General features: G+C 36.0%; 1 protein-coding gene and 1 pseudogene across 1 annotated transcript; both read left to right on the top strand.

Annotated features, from left to right (window-relative positions):
- The first annotated feature begins 4,336 nt into the window (after positions 1–4,336).
- On the top strand, positions 4,337–7,789 carry LOC121993977 (uncharacterized protein At1g66480-like). Its single transcript, XM_042548195.1, has 2 exons — positions 4,337–4,888; positions 7,578–7,789. The coding sequence occupies exons 1-2, from the start codon at positions 4,337–4,339 to the stop codon at positions 7,617–7,619; spliced, it is 594 nt and encodes a 197-aa protein (XP_042404129.1). The 3' UTR covers positions 7,620–7,789.
- Positions 7,790–9,450: 1,661 nt separating this feature from the next.
- Positions 9,451–15,637, top strand: LOC121996400 (annotated as a pseudogene).
- Positions 15,638–19,303: the final 3,666 nt, after the last annotated feature.

Raw genomic sequence — 19,303 nt, 5'->3', positions numbered from 1 at the left:
AAATTAGAAAATCCAAATCCAACCCATTATCCCTTAACCAAAAATTAGTCCATTAACCCCTTAGTTTAGTTCACAACTAAACTAAGTTGGTTCATGACTAATTCATGATTAAATCAAATATGGTCCAACTCTTTCATAAGAGATGTGGCTCATTCGCACTTCCATTGTGACAAATATCTCCATATTTGTTCTATTTATGGTCCAACCAAGCATTTATCTCTTGATCTAAGAATCCTATTCTTTAACTTATTTTACGTCTTTTAGAGACTCATTAGTGCGTGTGACCCAATCAGTTCCTGGTTTATCTTGGCAGTCTATAATTAACTAGTTAGTTATATAATGATCATGAGTGGCACCTAGTAGTACATCATGATCCCCAATTAGTCTTAAAATTATAGTTGATCTTAGAATTAATTCTAACCCCTTCAGCAGTTATAGTGAGTTGTGTCTCGTTCCTTTCACTCATTTTAGACCCACTTGGTTCAGGACATGGTCTATGTGTCTTGTACCCACTAGGCTGACTACGTCACACCTAGGCCAAGTAATACTTCCTCGTTCTATGGATTCAAATTACTCGTATATGTATACAAGAGTCTCACACTCTTAACATGTGATGCTTTGGCGAAAGACTTTGAGTAATAATCCTAACGAGTGGTCATAAGGTATACATCTCCTCGCAAGGAGCGGTAAATCCTCAATGAGATGCTTGCTTAAGATGTCAAAGTATAAGTCTCCAAGACCAAGATGACTTGTATACCTCAAGTCGTATATATATATATATATATATATATAGAGAGAGAGAGAGAGAGAGAGAGAGAGAATCATATAAAGTCTTACAGTAAGTCACTCTAATGAACTAGTTACCATAATCAACATCCATGTTTAACTCTTGACATCCCGATATCTCCAATCAGTGAGAAAACAGCTACTTGGCCAAACCAAGGAGTATAACCCGTGCTAGTCTTACAGAATTGATGGTGCTTAAATATATCAATCCGACGACAGGGGAAATTTCAATATATTTATAATTACACATGTAGAGATAATCACTAGTTGTGATCCACAAATTCTCTCATGCTATGAATTATATTATGGTCATTCAGTAAATGAGTTTAAGACAATCAAATATATAATATACACTCAAATAGTAAATTTATATTTATTAAATAAATAAAAAATGTAAGATGATTGCCTCAGGATATCTCAAATTCTAACAAAATAAACCTTAAGGGTACCCTTGAAGGGAAACCCTTCTTCCCCTTCAAAAGGGGATCTTACTTCCATTTTATATATGGCACACGACCTTGTGGCAATGCCACAAAACCATATCAAAAGACACGGTTATGGTGTGCAAGCCACTAACAGCAAGGCACGCCCTACTTGTGGAACATTCTGTGGGTAAGGCACGGCCGAGCAGCTGGTTGAGACTCTGAGAGACACGATCGTGTGCCTGTAAGGCACAGTCGTGTTTGCTACTTTTTCTCCAAGCTCGGTCCAATGTCTGATTTACTCTATTTTTGCTCCTAAATGCGTCTTGTAAATAAAAATATGGGAAGACTAGATCTTTGAACCAAAAGAGTAAACGTGTTGATATTATAATGAAATAGGGTGTGATAATGTAGATCATGCTCATGAAATGCAAATAAATGTGCGATAAACAACGCCTAGAAACATGCATAATCTACGTACATAATCTTTCTCTCTTTCACTTTAGTCATTCTATCAATGTCTCATTTCTCTTCTTTTGTATCTAATTTTCAATACAAATATTCAAAAAATTTATTTTTAGTTTTATTCACTGTCATCTTAGTCTTTTGCTTTACCACCGTATATTTTTTATAGTTTTTCTCATTCTTATAAGTATATAATGTCTTATATAGGCTGTTTGTTTTTCTTTCACTTTCTCTTGTATGCACTTTCTCATTCCATTACTAAGATTTTTTACTTGGTGGTGCATGTTTCTTTGATTCACCAATTATATTCTTAGTTATTATTTTCAACTTTGATATCATCTTATCTCATGTCGTATTCAAGTCATCTTATATTTTTCCTAATACTTGTACTCTTACTCTCTCCTTAAATATATTTTACTTTCCATCCTTTAACTTCCATTACTTAATTTAGTAGTTGTGCATATTTTCTTCTATCTTATTATGCTTGATGCATATATCAACACTATTAATCTATGTTAGGTAATTAAGTTTTCTTCAAGGATGACCTTCCAAACTTTACAAATCTTTATATCTTTCTTTTTAACCATAAAATAGTCAATTTATAATTTTACTATTTTTTACTTTTGAACGTAACCAAGTGTTTTTCTCTTTTCTTAAAAAATGTATTAGTTAGTATAAGGTCATATGCTATCATAAAATTTAATATAGTTTTTCCTTCTTCATTTCTTATTCTAAACCCATAACCTTCGTGCACTTTATCATATTCCTCATTTTTCACTCTGACATACTCATTTAGATCTTCTTATATTAAAATCATTTCATTTGACATTTTGTAATACCTCATCTAGGTCATCCAAAAATTTAAATTTGGTGTCTTTATATAATCCTACTTGAATTGCATGTATGCTAATTACATTAATAGTTTCTTTCATGGCTACTATCTGAAAAGTTATAATCTTATCCCTTTTCTAACCACTTTTACAACTTCATCTATTCTTTAACAAACTATCTATAATAATATCTACTTCATTTCTTATTTTACTACTTTTTATATATCATAACTTAAAATTCGAATCATTTTTACCTTTTCTCTTATCCATTTTATCTTTTGTACATACAAAATACTAATTCTTTTCTTAATCATTATATCTATTACCTCCATTATTTTATAGTGAATGTTTTTATGTTTCATTTTCCAAATCTTATACTATTAATTTTTCTATAATATTTATTCTTATCAAATATACGATGTGATAACTCTTGCATATTTAACATTATACTCAAGTTCTCACAGAGATATAGTGGTCCTTGTTGATACATTACAATCAAATCCTACAATACGAATTCTTGCATATCTAACAGATACTTAAGTTCTCACGGAGATGTCGCAGTTCTTACTTACAGTCAAACACTACAATTTGAATTGTTGTATATTCAACACTACACTTGAGTTCTCATTGAAATGTAGTGGTTCTTACCAAGACGTTACAGTCGAACCCTATAATACGTTATTTTTGGGGAATAATATAGTATTAACACAATAGTAATAGTTCAAATCATTGAACATTTGCCTAAATTACTGGCAACATAACGCAATCCTTGTCATTTCTCATCCGGACTTGAGATCGACCATTGTGGACTTTTATTTTCATATAATACTAAGAAAAATTATTTTTTTTATTTTTTATAGTTTTTATTAAAATTATTTCCATAAGATAAATATTTTATTATTGTTATATATTGTTGAAAAATAATATTTATTCTTATTTTATTTAATATTATACTCAAGTTTTAATAGAGATGTAGCGGTCCTTATAGTCAGACCCTACAATATGAATTCTTATATATTTAATACTACACTTAAGTTCTCACGGAGATATAGCAGTTATTACTTACAATTAAATTCTAATTTTTATGGAAATGTAGTGGTCCTTACCAAGGCGTTATAGTCGTACCCTGTAACATATTCTTTTCAAGGAACAACTTAACATTAACATAATAATTTAATAGATCCAATTATTAAATATATGCCTAAATTACTGACAACCTAATGTAATCCTCATTATTTTTCATCCAGGTTTGGGATTGGCTATAATGGACTTTTATTTTCATATGCTAATACTAAGTAAAATTATTTTTTTTATTGTTTATAGTTTTTAGTAAAATTATTTACATAAGATAAATATTTTATTATTGCTATATATTGCTGAAAAATAATAAAGTTAAATTCTTTCTAGAAGAATTATTGTAGATGTGAACTGGAATTCTAAATAGCATCTTATTGAAAATGACAAGGCCTACTTGTCTCTCCTGTGAAGATTAAGTATACCTTCAAATCTCCTGATCCATAATTCACAAACATGTCAACCTTCATTGTTTCGTTCTTGACGACACCTAATGAAATTAAACAAGATAAGCTCCAAAGACGTATATTCCATGGTTGAACCATTCAAAAAGTAAAACTAAATTTATTAATTACGACAAGTAAACGCCTCTGTGGCCACTTGCCACTCGCTCGATCACTTACAAACCATTAAGAACAACATATATGCTACTAAATCTTCTCTTTGACGTGCTTCATTAATTAATTATATTGACTCATCTTAATTTGAGCTAGCCCTTAATAATTATAGAGATGGAGAGAAAAATAATTATAGGGTTTAATGGGGAATTTAATGGGCTGTGTGATGAGGAAGAGGAAGGAGAGATCAGCCAAAGTGATGATGATCGATGGCAGAGTCATCCGGCCGGGTCCCCAGGCCACTGCCGCAGACGTGCTCCGGGACCACCCGGGCTACTCCCTCCTCGAGGCCGGTGGCGACCAACGACCGCTCCACTTCAGCCACCCGCTCGAGCCGGGGAAGCTCTACTTCCTGTTGGAGCTTCCCAGGCCCCCCATGTTCCGGCGTGAGCTCCGGCGGGGCGCCGTGGAGAGGTTGGAGAGCCTCAAGCTCTCCCGGCTCTGGCGGATGGATGCGTCAGCTATCGAGCGGCGGAGCAAGGTCCGAGATGATTCGGCCAGAGTTCGCGCCGGCGGCGGGGGTATGGACGACTTCTTAGTTCGGATACGGCTGCCGAAGGCTCAGGTGGCGAAGCTGGTGGCTGAGAGCGAGGACAAGGCTGAGGTGGCAGAGAAGATCGTGGCACTTTACTTAGCCGAGAAAGTGGAGCCGGCAACGACCTCAATGAGTTCGCCGGCGGTGGCGAGGAAAGAGGTGAGCTTATTAATCTTCGGATCACATCACATCACATATCGTTGAAAGGATTATTCTCAATTAATAATTTAAGATAAGAACAATAGAATTAAATTATATTAATTAATGGTCGAAGGATTAAGATAAGAACAAAATTAGTTTTAGGCATATATCGAATGCCTGCCGTGGTTATTTAGAATATTATTAAAAGAGATTTAGTTTACTTATTCATACTATCAACAAAAGTTATTTAAAAAAAAAAAAAAATCTGTTACATTAACCGTCCTTATTATCGGTCTCATAGATACGAAAAAAAGTAAATATAAATAACAAACTCCTGATTATTACACCATAATATAATGCATCCATTGTCTACACTACATTTTGACAGTATAAATAAACAAAACTTATTAAAGACCTAGCTAAGATTGAGTCTCAACAGATAATATTCCGCTATGACCAGTGAAAAAAAATTATAAAATTAGATCAATCATCTCTAAAATTAAATGGCATAAGCTAGATATATGCAATTAAAAAACCTTATCAAGATAAAAAAAAAAAAAAAAAAAAAAAAAAAAAAAAAAAAAAAGCTCTCTCCGCCCATTATTATTTGTTTTTTAAAAATATTATCATATAATTATTTTATAATTATATTTAATTTAGTAAAAATATATATATAATTATTTTAACTCATTCGGTCACTTTAATTTTTTTTTAAAAACAAATTACATAGACTTTAATAACTAATAATGAAATTATATAATGATAGTGATTAAATATACTTAGCTATCATTTGATACGTCGCGTCATAAGTAGTCCCAAAGATAATATGGAGGTCAATAGTCAAGTTAATATGGCAAGTCAAAATCAAGATAAAGTGGTAATCAAAGTTAGAGTATAAATAGTTAAACGAACTACCTTCAACAGACTTATGGGGTTTAGTTCCGCACTTTTCATGGGTAAGAATCCTAGCATAAACCCAGGTGGCCCTAGAGTCAGCCAAACATACAGAACTCAACTCCTCACTTTTACTATACACGACTCTCAACATACAGTCAGTCGGACCTTTGGAGCTTAGCTCCTCACTCTCCTATACAAGTTCTTAGCATACAGCCGGTTGGACCCAGAGTCAGTCAAACCTTTGGGATTTAACTCCCCACTTTTCATGTGCAAGTCTCTCAGCATACAACCGGTTGGACGCATAGCCGGTTGGACTTTTGGGACTTAGCTCCCCATTCTCCTATGCAAATCCCTCAACATACAATCAGTCGGAGCCATAGGCGGTCGGACCTTCGGGGCATAGCTCTCCACTTCTCCTGTGAAGTCTCTCAACATACAATCGGTCGAACACAGAGCCGATCGGACCTTCGGGACTTAGTTCCTCACTGCTCCTGTGCACATCTCTAAGTATACATCCAGTTAGACCTAGAGCCAGTCGGACTTTCAGGACTTAGCTCTCCACTTCTCATGTGTAAGTCTCTCAACATACATCCAATTAGACCCGGAGCCGGTCAGACCTTCGGGACTTAGTTCCTCACTTCTCCTGTGCAAATCTCTTAACATACATCTGTCCAGTCTCAGAGCCGGTCGGACATCCGGACGCAGTTCCTCTTCTCCCCTGGGCACGACTCTTAGCCTACATCTGCTCAACCCCAGAGCTAGTCGAACCTCCAGATTTAGTTCCTCATCTCTCTAGGGCACGTCTCTCAGTCTACATTCGCCCAGTCCTAGAGCCGGTCGAACCTTTAGACTCAGTTCCTCATCTCTCCTGGGTGTAGCTCCCAGTTATATCCATTCGGTCTCAGAGTCAATCAGATTTTCTCTAAGAGACAACATTGTCAAGGAATTGTAATAACTTGTTAAAAAATAATAGCTACTCACCAGATAATATCTCCTTATTCTGTACACACAATGGAACCTTCCTCTTCCTAAAGGAAGACTGCTATACATACTCTATCACCTGACATATTCGACATCAGACATTTTCTGACGTCTCATTATTATAGAGGTTATGAGAGTTAGTATAAAAAGGGGTCTTCTCCGTTGGCCAAGGACGCTTACATAGTTATACTCACGCCTATACATGCCTACACATCCACATTTACTATTCTACTGTTCATGTTCTTCTCTATTTGACTCGGCTACTATTTCGATTTTGAGTGTCAGAGTGTCTATGACAGGGCCCCCCTCCTTGGTCCGGTAACTAATGCTTTCTCCTCCAAAGTTCCTATTTTGTTGCGCAAGTTAGTCCCTGTCACCAGGGTCTTTATCTTCTCACAGTTGATATTGGAGTCACTTAACCAACGTACCATATTCCTCACTTTCGATATTGGAGCCATTGACTTGGGCAAGGTCCACGGGGGCGCTGGGGGCGAGCGTTATCGTCTTTTTTTTTGCCCGATATGGCGATATTGGAGCCATTGACGATGCACATTTTTTTTTTTTTTTTTTGCTTGTTTACTTAGATCAGATGCAGTAATTTCATATAACAAAGTAGTATTAAATGTGTGTGCAATTGCATTAGATAAATAAGCAAGTTTAGATATCTTAATCGACGAAGTATTACAATCTCAGGTTGTATATAGTTTCACTGATAATAAAGAGATTTTTACGCAGAAATAAACGAAAACTACGTACACATGAACTATTCTGCTATTTTACTTCTCTCAATCGAGTTGTTTGTTTACTACCAACTTGATTAATGTTTCAGAGAAGACGATTGCTACCTGTTGTTGAAGAAACACTGCAGTGAAATTAACAAAGCATACTTGAGTAACTTATGGAATGCTTTCCCTTATCTTTTAATGAGTGTTTTAGGAGAGATGATCTTTGTAGTTATAGTAGTTGTTGTATGTAAATGTGATTTCTTTTGTATATGGTAATTAATGTTGTATATTCGTCAAGATTAGTTACTAATTATGGTTTGGGGTTTGAGTTCACAAATGTAAAGAATTTTTAAGAGTGTTCAAGTATTTTAAAACTTTAGGAGCATTGTAAAAAAACACTAATGCTATAATCCCACATGTTTGCATAACACCTGCACATTCCAACTCTGCACTTTGATTAGTCAACTAGACTCACAAACCAATGCTTTCAAACAAAAAAATTATGGGAAAAAGACATTCAAAAACTTTGGATACCCTTTTAACCTTTTTGTCTTAGATTCTGTGGAGTAAACAGTACTACTGCACCAAACGTGTTTTTGATCACACTTCAAGTTTTATTTGTAGTTGTGAGCATGTGGTATCTTGTTTGGCTTCAAAGGGAGGTAAAGCTGCCAAAGGACCCCTGCACGAAAGCCAATTGAAGTCCCTAATAACATAGATGACAACCAGAAAGTACCCTTCATTTAAGAGCAATACATGTATTCACCATAGGAAGGTAGAAGAAAATTTCATTTTCCATCATTTAGTGATCTCACAGCCATTAAACCAATCCATAAAACGGCAGAAAATATCTCTACTTCCGTGCCAATTCACTTTTCTAAGTTCAAGCAAAAACAAAAAACAAAAAAAAAACAAAGAAAGAAAAGGTAGTAATGTTCAATGTTTGTAAAAACTAAGACATGATTTGTTTGTCCCCGTTAATTTATTTGTAGACCAACGTAAAAGAGGTAAATAATAGATGACTATTAATTATTAGTACAGGTAACAATGCATGGGAAAGACATGCTAAGATACGATGAGTTTTTGATCATAAAATTTCATATGACAACATTTCATATTTTAATTACTGTATTATCCCGAGGAGACTATGTTGGTAAAGATACTGTTCCTTAGGGTAGTGAGTGAATTATAATGATTAAAGGAAGAGAAAGCAATGGAGTGGAGAGTACTGATAGATGCCTTCCTCGCATTCACAAACTTACTTTTGGGGTCTGAAGTGGCCAGTGATTCTCTCATCTTATATCTTTTGGGTTCAACACCCATGGTGCAAAAGCAGAGGAGTTTTGATATCCCATCACCCCCTCGCCCTCCCTTCCCTCTCTTTGGATCCATATCAAGAACATGCAATGGCATCCCACGGGCATAAGCCAATTGGTATTCAAATCTCCTGTTTCTGTCAACTGTAGTCGTACATAACAATACTTGCTTGCTTGCCTAATAAAATGCTCCTTCGTTTCGTTTGCAATGGAAGGGATAGTCGAATGTATTTTTTTAAAAAATAATTTTATATTAATTATTAAATTTTACATTAATTGGATTTGTAAAATTTATAAGATCACCGCATGCTGCCTCCAGGTCAGCCATCCTAAGAGCGACACGTCAAACGTAAGGCAGCACCTCAGTACGAGTCGGCGAAACCTTCAACAGGGAGCTGTCTGCTGTTGCGTACCCGTCAGCCCATCAGCTTTCGACACGGTCGAGATGAATATGCGCTCCGTCGTGCGATACGCTCACCGCCATTTTCGAAAATTAAATCGACGGGCCATTTGCAGATCCGGTCGCGAAGGCGGTCGTGGCCGTTGGATCAGATGGTAGACCGGTCGAGATCGTTTGTCGCACGGTCAAACGAATGCGGGGTGGCGTACGACGCCGCTTGTTTTTTTTAATATCTCCTGGCACGCGTAAAACCTATAAGACCAGCGCCCTGCTTCACTGGAGTAACACTTGTTTAATTGTTCCCCATCTCACATTACTTGCGGCGCGGGCGATCGGGGAAGACGCGGGCAAGAGTCGAATCTAGGGTTCGTGTGCCGACTGATCGACTGTTTGGAACACCCGGAGGGAGGATCTCTCAATCGTGTTCAAGGAGGAAGAAACCCTACTGCGCAGCTGAAATTTGCATTTAGATTTGTTTGCTTGTTTGTTGCCCTTCCTCGTTTCGATTGGGTTGTTCCCTTGACCTCGATGTGAGCGTGCGCCAGATCTAGGATGGCAGATCCAGGTGATTGCGGCGTGGAGGGCTTCGGGTGTGAGTCGGCAGGGTGGAATGCTATGCCGCCGACGCAGCCGGTGCAGACGGTATCTGCGTCGTTCAAGGGCGATGGGAAAACGGCTTCGTCTCAGAGACGGAGGGCCTCGACGAAGCCCAACTTGGAGGCGGAGGAGTTCATTAATCTGCTCCACGGATCTGATCCCGTGAAAGTGGAACTCAATAGGCTCGAGAATGAAGTTAGAGGTGAGAATTCCGCGATTTTCATTACTTTCTTCCCCGTCTATTTGAGATTACATAGTTGTTTTTTTTAGTTTTCAAGTATTTAGTCAATAAATACATTGGGGTTATGCAGACAAAGATCGAGAATTGTCAGAGGCGCATGCTGAGATCAAGGCCCTGCGGCTGTCTGAGCGTGCAAGAGAGAAGGCACTCGAAGAGGTGAGGATATCATTTATTTACTGCTCATCTTGTTCTCTCCTTGATAGCTGATTCTTTCCCTGATTTGTTTTGACATTTTAGATGCTTGTTTGATCCCTGATTTCTATTGGTCTTTTCTCCATAATTTGTGCCCTGAAAAAAAGTTGGATCTCAATGTTTTAATTCATTTTTATTTTCCTTCTAAAAGACTAAAACAAGCTATTAATGGTACTTTATTTTGAAAAAAAAATTCCTTATCTCGACAATAATTGATATTATATGTTCTTTCGAAATCAACATATATATTTTTATTTTACAATCAATGTTAAGAACATAAGGTTAGTTCAACTCATTGTCCGTAGTTTGATGAATTGAATATATGCTACAGGTTGAATCCAAAAATGTGTATGCATAAAAGTTTTTCATGAAATCATCTAAATGAGGTCTAAGAAAGCCAACTGAATCAAGTAGATAGTTTTTGGTTCATTCTTACATTATTGTTTCTTTGACTTCGAATTGATTGGTTAGTTCCACTGTTAAACCCTCAATTAGTTATTTCTGTTCTTTTACTAGAATTTCACTTCACCTTTTACATTTTTTAAATTAATCTATGTAAACCTAAGCCATGATCTGAATGCATATCAGCTAACAGATGAATTGACAAAGTTGGATGAGAAGCTTAAGCTCACTGAATCACTATTGGAAAGCAGGGTAATCATTATATTTCCTTCATCTAGTTTTTATTGATATTTGTTTTGTGAATTAATGGTTGATGGGTGAGTAACTTTGCAGAATCTTGAAATTAAGAAGATAAATGATGAGAAGAAAGCAGCCATGGCTGCTCAATTTGCAGCAGAGGCAACACTTCGAAGAGTTCATGCAGCTCAAAAAGATGATGACACGCCTCCAATTGAAGCCATTCTTGCACCTCTTGAAGCAGAGTTGAAGTTAGCACGGCAAGAGGTATCTGGTTGAATTATTCAGCTAATATTTCTTGGAGAAAACATCTCAATTTTGTGTTTCACATCTATTCCTGTCATTATCCAACTACCTTGAATCAAAGAACAACTTAATTTCTGTACGAGATATATGGATCTATTTTTCATGTTTTATCTTTGCTGATTACTTATTTCATAGGAAATAAATACTTATGATTTTGAATGATTACCTATTCACCGCAGCTAGTTTTGAAATATATTTTCATCTTTTGTGGACTATTATGAGGATGGCAAGTCACAATTATCCAACTTAAACATCAAGGAAACTTTTCAACTGCACAACATGATGTTCAAATTTGTCATATTGGGAGGTAGTTTTACTGTACTGAACACAGCTATTCTGAAGCTGTGTATATGCATTGCAGCTACATTATGGTCATTCGGATACATTTCTATGCAATGCCTTATATGATCTGATATCATTTGAACAGACAGTTCTATGTTATTCAAACTTCAGGCCTTAGTCTTTCCTGTTCAGATTTAAAACTTGTTCTGTTGAAGATATTCCATCCTTTTTGACAGGTTAAAATTTCTTCTATTTTTTGTGCAGATTGCAAAGCTACAGGATGACAACAGGGCTTTGGATCGGCTTACTAAATCAAAGGAAGCAGCACTACTGGAAGCAGAACGAACTGTGCAGATTGCTTTGGTGAAGGCTTCTATGGTAGATGACCTACAAAATAAGAACCAGGGACTGATGAAGCAGATCGAAATCTGCCAGGTATAATATGAAGATATTGAATGGAATTCTTGTTGTATGCTAATGAACTGGCTACAGAGTTATAGGTGGTTTGTGCTATTTTTAACTACGTCCACACCTGCTTCCTTAGGAGGAGAACAAGATATTAGATAAGATGCATAGGCAAAAAGTTGCAGAAGTTGAAAAGCTAAGCCAGACTGTGCGAGAACTAGAAGAGGCTGTTCTTGCTGGTGGTGCAGCTGCAAATGCTGTTAGGGATTACCAGAGAAAAGTTCAGGAGATGAGTGTAATATATTGAACTTTACTGTGATTTCTTGAAGAAGAATAATTATTTTCCTTTGAGTTACTTTTAATTGTGTCATTTATTGGCTCAGGAAGAGATGAAAACTCTTGACCGTGAACTTTCTCGAGCAAAAGTGTCAGCTAATAGGGTTGCTGTGGTAGTGGCCAATGAATGGAAAGATGCTAATGACAAAGTCATGCCTGTTAAACAGTGGCTTGAGGAACGCAGGTTCATGCAGGTTAGCAGTCAATTTTTGATGGCCTACTTGGATAATCTACAAGGCAATATAATATTTTTGAGGATTAATTTCCTGCCCAAATTATACCATCCTATAGAATTTTAATTGATTTTTTTTTTCACATGGTGGATATTGTCATTAGTTTGCATTTGTTTTCAGGGTGAGATGCAACAACTTAGAGATAAGCTTGCTATCACAGAGCGTGCTGCAAGATCTGAAGCTCAACTGAAAGTAAGAATATTTGTCTTCATCTCTTTTAGAAGTTATGCTCCATATGCTTTTCTCTCTTGGCAGATTCTTATTTTTTTAAAAAGTTAAAGTTGAATGAGTTAACATTTTTTTGTGAACATTTAGGAGAAATTTCATTTGCGTCTCAAAGTTTTAGAAGAGGGTTTGAGAATGTCAACAAAGTACATGTAGAGGGAAGAGTTCAACAAATTTGATTCTGCCAATCTCTTGGTGGAGCTGACAACATTCCAAAGAGTGTTAATGGTTTCCTATCAAGAAGACCATCTTTTCAGATGAGATCTTCTATTTCTAGTAGTGCAATACTGAAACATGCCAAAGGAGCATCCAAGTCATTTGATGGTGGCACTAGATCATTAGATCGAAGTAAAATCATTGTGAATGGAACAGGTTTATTACTGAACAAATCTTCAGATTCAACTGGTGATAATGCATCACACAACACTTGGAAGGAGAATCCAGATGAGAAAATCAGTGAGTTCCGTGCAGTTGAAACAGATGATTGTGTCTCTGGATTATTATATGATATCCTGCAGAAGGAGGTAGTTACACTTAGAAAAGCATGCCATGAAAAGGATCAAAGCTTACAAGATAAGGATGATGCAATTGAGGTAAATGTGCTTGAAGAATCTTTTGTTACAAGAAACCCTTGTCCTTTCCAAACTCATGTAGTGTTTTATATGGATCTTCTAAAATAGATGCTGGCTAAAAAAGTTGATACATTGACTAAAGCAATGGAAGTGGAGGCAAAAAAGATGAGAAGGGAAGTAGCTGCAATGGAGAAGGAAGTGGCTGCTATGAGAGTAGATAAAGAACAGGACAACAAATCTAAGCGGCTTGGTGGTTCTAAAGCTCCAGCAACTAATTCTCATTTACTGCCTGGAAGGTGAGAAAATCCTATTTGAACATATCTGATTTCCTAAGCTTTCTGAATGCAGGACACTTATAAGTGATATTGATGTAAATATCCTTATGTTGAGGTTTGCTATCAGATAGATATTCTGAATTGATTTTATATTAAACACTGTATCAACTAGCTTATGCAGAATAATCATCATCAAGACATGTAGGAATTATCTATTTTGAATCTTCTACATTGTATTTAAGCCTCTTTATCACTTTTAATTACATTAACTAGAATGTTATTTGGGTCTTCCTCTACTCCATGCCTTTTCAACTCGATTTGATTCAATTTGTTTGTGTAACTTGTTCATATCATCATAATCTATTTTTTTAATATCTTTTCATTGGAGCAACACCAAATTGCTCTGGATAGTAACTTAGGTAGAAAATGAGTGTTATATGCCCTTTGGATGGTGCTTGAACTATAGTGAGAGGTAGGTGATGAATATTTTATTGATTAAACACGATCATTCATACTATACATAATGTGCACTATGTGAATCCTAAATGTTGGTTAGTTGTGCTTAATGCAAGCAATAATATGTGATAGCACTGGTTTTCTTACTTCACTCCTCCTTCAATTAATAATTTTCCACTTGTCTGATTTTCTTATTTTGACCTTTTGAAAAAAAAGGAATTAGTATCACAATTTGTTTGCTTTGTGTCTTAGCCATTTCTTGACTATTTGGCCCCTTGTTCTTTCTGTATGTTCTACTTTAGCATTTAAGACGTTCAAATAAGAAATCTCAGTTCCTACACAGGGCAATCTCTTATCAATTTTATACACATTTGCTTTACTAGTTTCATCTTTCAATCTTCATAACTTTTAAGGTTTGTCTTTGAAAAATTCTACCTGTGTAGTTAAATTATGAATGGATGTTCAGTTGCACATGAACAGGATTGTAGTTGATCTTGTAGATTATTACCGTGGATCTTAAGCTCTATAGGAGTGAATTTTCTGAGAGGATTAATCAATATTTGCTGTGAATCTCCAGCTGTATAGGAAAGGATTTTGCTGTGAGGATTAAAAAACTTGACTGTTATTGTTATAGTGAAGCTTGGCCTATACTACCAATCATTTATTTACGAGGAGTTGCCTTGTCAAAGATCCTACTTTTTACTGGCAGATGGCAATCTATGATTGCTGACCACCAATGATGTCCGATGATTGCTGGCAGTGGTTGCTGGTGATCATTGGTGGCCAGTGGCTCGTGGTGGTTGACAATTGATGATGGTGTCCCCTTTGCTCACAATCTCTGGTTTGTGGAGCGATCAATTTAGGTAGAAAGAAAAGACCAAGGGTTGTCATATCTTTCTATCCTTCCATTCACTCAAGTAAATGAACTTTTTTATTTTTCTCCTTCTTCATTACTTCTCTCCCTCCATTTTGAATCCCTTCCTTTCAATTAAACATAGCCTAAAACCCGTCATCGATCAACATATACCATGAAGAGAATGAGAATGAAAACATCTAGACAACTTGATGGCTTGCTTACTTGGTTGAATAGGAGGAAATAGTAAGAGGGGAGAGCAAAAGAAATAAAAAAGAACATCCATGTACTCTTTTATTCATTTTCCTCATCCTCTACACCCAGAAGTTAACAGGGCATAAGTCATAAATGCATTTTAAAATATGATTTGTAATCTAGAATACTATTTATTCTAATTGTCTTCAAGAAGAAAGGGCTATTCTTTGATTACATAATTCTTTGCCTTAACCTCCAAAATCAGGACTATCCCTCGAAGTGGTTTGACGCGGAACCTATGATGAGAAGATTCAGAATTGAAGTCGTTAAGAGGAGATTGGCATCGGCTTCCCCCGCTACTTTATTAGGATCTCGTGTGGAGAATGAATGAGGTCCGATTTGTAGCTGGCACGGTAGTTTTAGCTACTGCAGGTGATGCTTGGGTTTGCTAACACGATGACCTGTTATTTTGGTAGGAACATCTCTTATTTCATTGTATAGCTTTCTGGTGTATCACTGTGTTGTGCCTTTTTATTTTTTATTTTTTGTTGATTTCTTTTACTTTATTTTTCCGAGGATGTGGATAGTGTAATTTCAGATTTGTGTTACACTTCCTAATTGGTTGCCTTAGATTGGTGTTACACACTCTAGTTGGCTATTGGCTATTATAATTACTCTGAAAATTTACAGAACTTAGTTTTGATATTATATGAAATCAAATTATTTTAAGGTTAACGTTGCACATGTTATTAATGACCATGTCTCCAAGTCAATTATAGGTTTCTTGCCAAAACATGTTCAACTCCGTCCATTTGCAGGCTTTAGCTTCTTAAGTCGACTCATTTTCTTTGACTGGTTTTAATCGGATTAAACATTCTTTTTCTCTTCCTAATTTCTCGCTTCCCTCCCTCTCTCTAGTATTTCTTATTTCCCCATCCTTCGTCCTCGTTGAATTTTGAAGAGTTGTTCCTCTTTATTCATGAATTAACGTAGGGCAGTCATTTTTTATAAAGAAGTTCTGAACTATTGTATGTTTAGAAGAGTTACTTAAGGATGACTGCCTAAATAGTTTGGTGTGACTCACCACTTATTTGGAAAGTTACCTAGTGCATAATTGGTGCAATATAAAGAAGTAAATCGCCAATATAAAGGAGGATGGAAGCTCTCACTCAATTATTTTGGGAGTATGAAGATTTGTGAAACGAGCTCAAGATTTTAAGATTGATTTATGATCAGTCTCAAAGATCGTCCTTAGGTTAGACTTGCCAATACAAATTGTTCATGTGATCCTAGAGAGCCTTTGAACTTGATTCATGTAATAATTCATGTAATAAAAAGGTGATTCGTTCGTCTCAGCGTTGCTGTTAATTTGTTTTTAAATTAATACGAAAAAATAAATTATGAATGACTATTAATCATTAATACAAGTGATCAAAATACGAGGAAAGACCTTCGAACTGGATTCAAAGAGCTAGAAAGGTGAATAAATACTTGGTATCTCTTTCCTTCAATAAATTGGATGTGGATTCAATAAATTGCCGCTTTAACATTAGAAGCCAATAATGATTTGAAGTTTTCGTGTAGAAATTTTGCGAGATGTCTTTTGTTTTTTCTTTTTTATTATTTTTTCTATCGGGAATTGACGGAGGGCACATGTAGATTTGAAAATTTCTCCAATCACTTATCATATTTTAAGAATGAGCAAAGCAGACTGTTTTGCTACCCCTCTAGCTAAAGTTGATTTTTCCGTCTTTTTCTTTTCTCTCGTTTTTAGGTAATTTTCCTTTATTCTATTTTCTCCAATTAAATTTTTTTTCTCTCACCTTTATATTCACATGCATGGATCCCTCAGGACGAGTCTCCTCGGGGCGATGCGATGGTTAAAACATGGGGTATTGTCACATGAGGTCTTGGGGTCGAAACTCGGCGTGACCGAGCATAACCTCCCCCATGTCTTGGCTATTTGCACTAATGGCTAGTAGCCATCCGTGATTTACTTCCTCCGTATTGGCCTAGGGATGGGTTGATGGAGGCGCTGGGGACGAGCGAATCGTCTTTTGCCACATGGATCTCTCAGGACGATCTAATAGCTAGCGCGTAAAGTATTACCACTATTAGATCTACGGTTCGAATCTCGGCATAGCCGAGATAAATGTCTCTCTCATGCCTTAGTGACTATTCCAAAGATTAATATCCATCTGTGATTTATCATTTCTGTGTTGGACCTGGGACGAATTGGAGGGGACGTTGAGGGCGAGCAAATCGCCTTTTTGCCACTACAGAACAATCACTATAGGAAGACTAGGGCCAACTTGGTCTTGGTTTGCTATTAGATCAAGTCTAATGTGATCATGTTTCTAAGAGACCAGACTTAAGCATTATAACTAAAGTTAACATAATATTGAAGTACATCTAAGGAGTCCAAAATAAGTAATGGATGACACATTTGACGCCTTGCAACTTTGGAAGGCCACATGACCTAAAATGGATATAATATAACGACCACCCTTCTTACTACTACTACTCTCTAAGGATGACCGTTACTTAACTACTAACTCTACTTAACCGGTATGATTAAAAATCACATGGAAACCCTACCGAAAAATTTCGACAGAGTCTCCCCTGTACCGGTGACCATATTCAATAATACATGCAATATATACTCAGCCACAAGCGGCTGGAACACATATTAATCAACCACGCAGTTAAATAAGCATCAAACCCACAAATATCTACTTACTAAATTGGACTCATCCTACATGCAATCTAAACAGAATAATCTCAAATGACATGAACTTAAAATACAACTCAAATGTTTACAATAACTAAAATGCGGAAACTAAAATTAAAACTTCTTTCCTAGTCCCAAGGCTTCCATAGTCCTGGCATCACACATCCTTCGAACACCTCCTTGTCGCCTTCCTTTCTATATCTTTTCCTTTCCTGTATCTGCAGTAAGAGGAAGTGTAGTCTATAAGCAAAATTTGCTTAGTAAGCGCTATCTAACTCACAAAAACACGAATGTGCATGTATACGAAAAGAACTAAAAACTATATGCTCTAAAAAGAAATAAAGCATAAACATAACTGCTCATGTCAAACTAATAGCAAAGAAAAGCTAAGAAATCTACTCATGTAATTCTAATAGTTAATCATGCTGCTCATCTAATAGGTAAACATGAAAACTACTCATCTACTAGATAAACATGGTAGAATAAAGAACTAAACTTACTGATTTTTAGAACTATATGAATCTTATTTCATTTGTTCTAAACTTAATTTTTAATACTTTATGTTTATGTAAAACTCGTTTTACTTGTTCAAAAACTTATACTTATAATACTTCAAAATAATAATCAGCTTCTCTTGGGCCCGACAACTGTACTTGCTTTTACTTTCGTAACGACCCGACCCATTTGGCGGCCCATTTGGCGACCCTCAGGTCGTCGACCGTCGGCCGTGCCGTTACTACTAGGTTATCTGAACCTAGGGACGACTATGAGAGCTCAACCCAAGGACAACTGAGAGTTCAGTACAGTGCCACTGATAAAAGTAAAATACTTGTTATCTTTTAATACTTCTATATAATGCCTCGGCATTTTCTTTAACACCTTGTGTGCCAAAATCCCTAAAGTCTTGACTTTGGAATCTATTTAAGGCCTTGGCCTTTTTCTTTCTTTTCTTTATCTATCTTATACTTGTTAACACTTCTAAAAGAATTTAATAGAGCTCTTATTCTTCCACTAGAATACATGGCTGTTCATGCTTGTTAAAATACTAATCTTAAAGCCAATCATGCTCATGGAGTTAACAAGTAAAAACTACGCTACAAATTACACCATGCATATTAAGCTTATCTAAAATCTGCATACTAAGCTTATCTAAGATCTGCATACTAAGCTTAACAAAATCTACATCTTAATACTTTATAAAATCTACATTGATCAACATGTAAATCTCTTTTCTCATCTTCTAAACTAAACTTCTATTCTGAACTTATTACTTGCATAACTAAATCACCCACATACTTCTCACTTTTAGACTAAACTAACATCAATAATCGGTACAAGAATTATCTTCCTAAATATAGAACCCAAACTTACATCAAACCAATTTCATCCAAACCTTTCTAAAATCCCGGAATTATAACTATTCTTGCCCATCTAAACAATTCTTTACAGCAGCCAAAATATGAGGAAAAACACATAAGGATAACTCATTTAGAACACTACAATTCTGTCCAGAAATAGCATAGTCGACACCAAAAATGAAACCCAACGGAAGACATCTTAAACCACTTCAATCCTA

This window comes from Zingiber officinale, chromosome 6A, assembly GCF_018446385.1.
Source record: "Zingiber officinale cultivar Zhangliang chromosome 6A, Zo_v1.1, whole genome shotgun sequence".
NCBI classification, from domain to species: Eukaryota; Viridiplantae; Streptophyta; class Magnoliopsida; order Zingiberales; family Zingiberaceae; genus Zingiber; species Zingiber officinale.
This window is presented reverse-complemented; position numbering and strand designations above follow the sequence as displayed.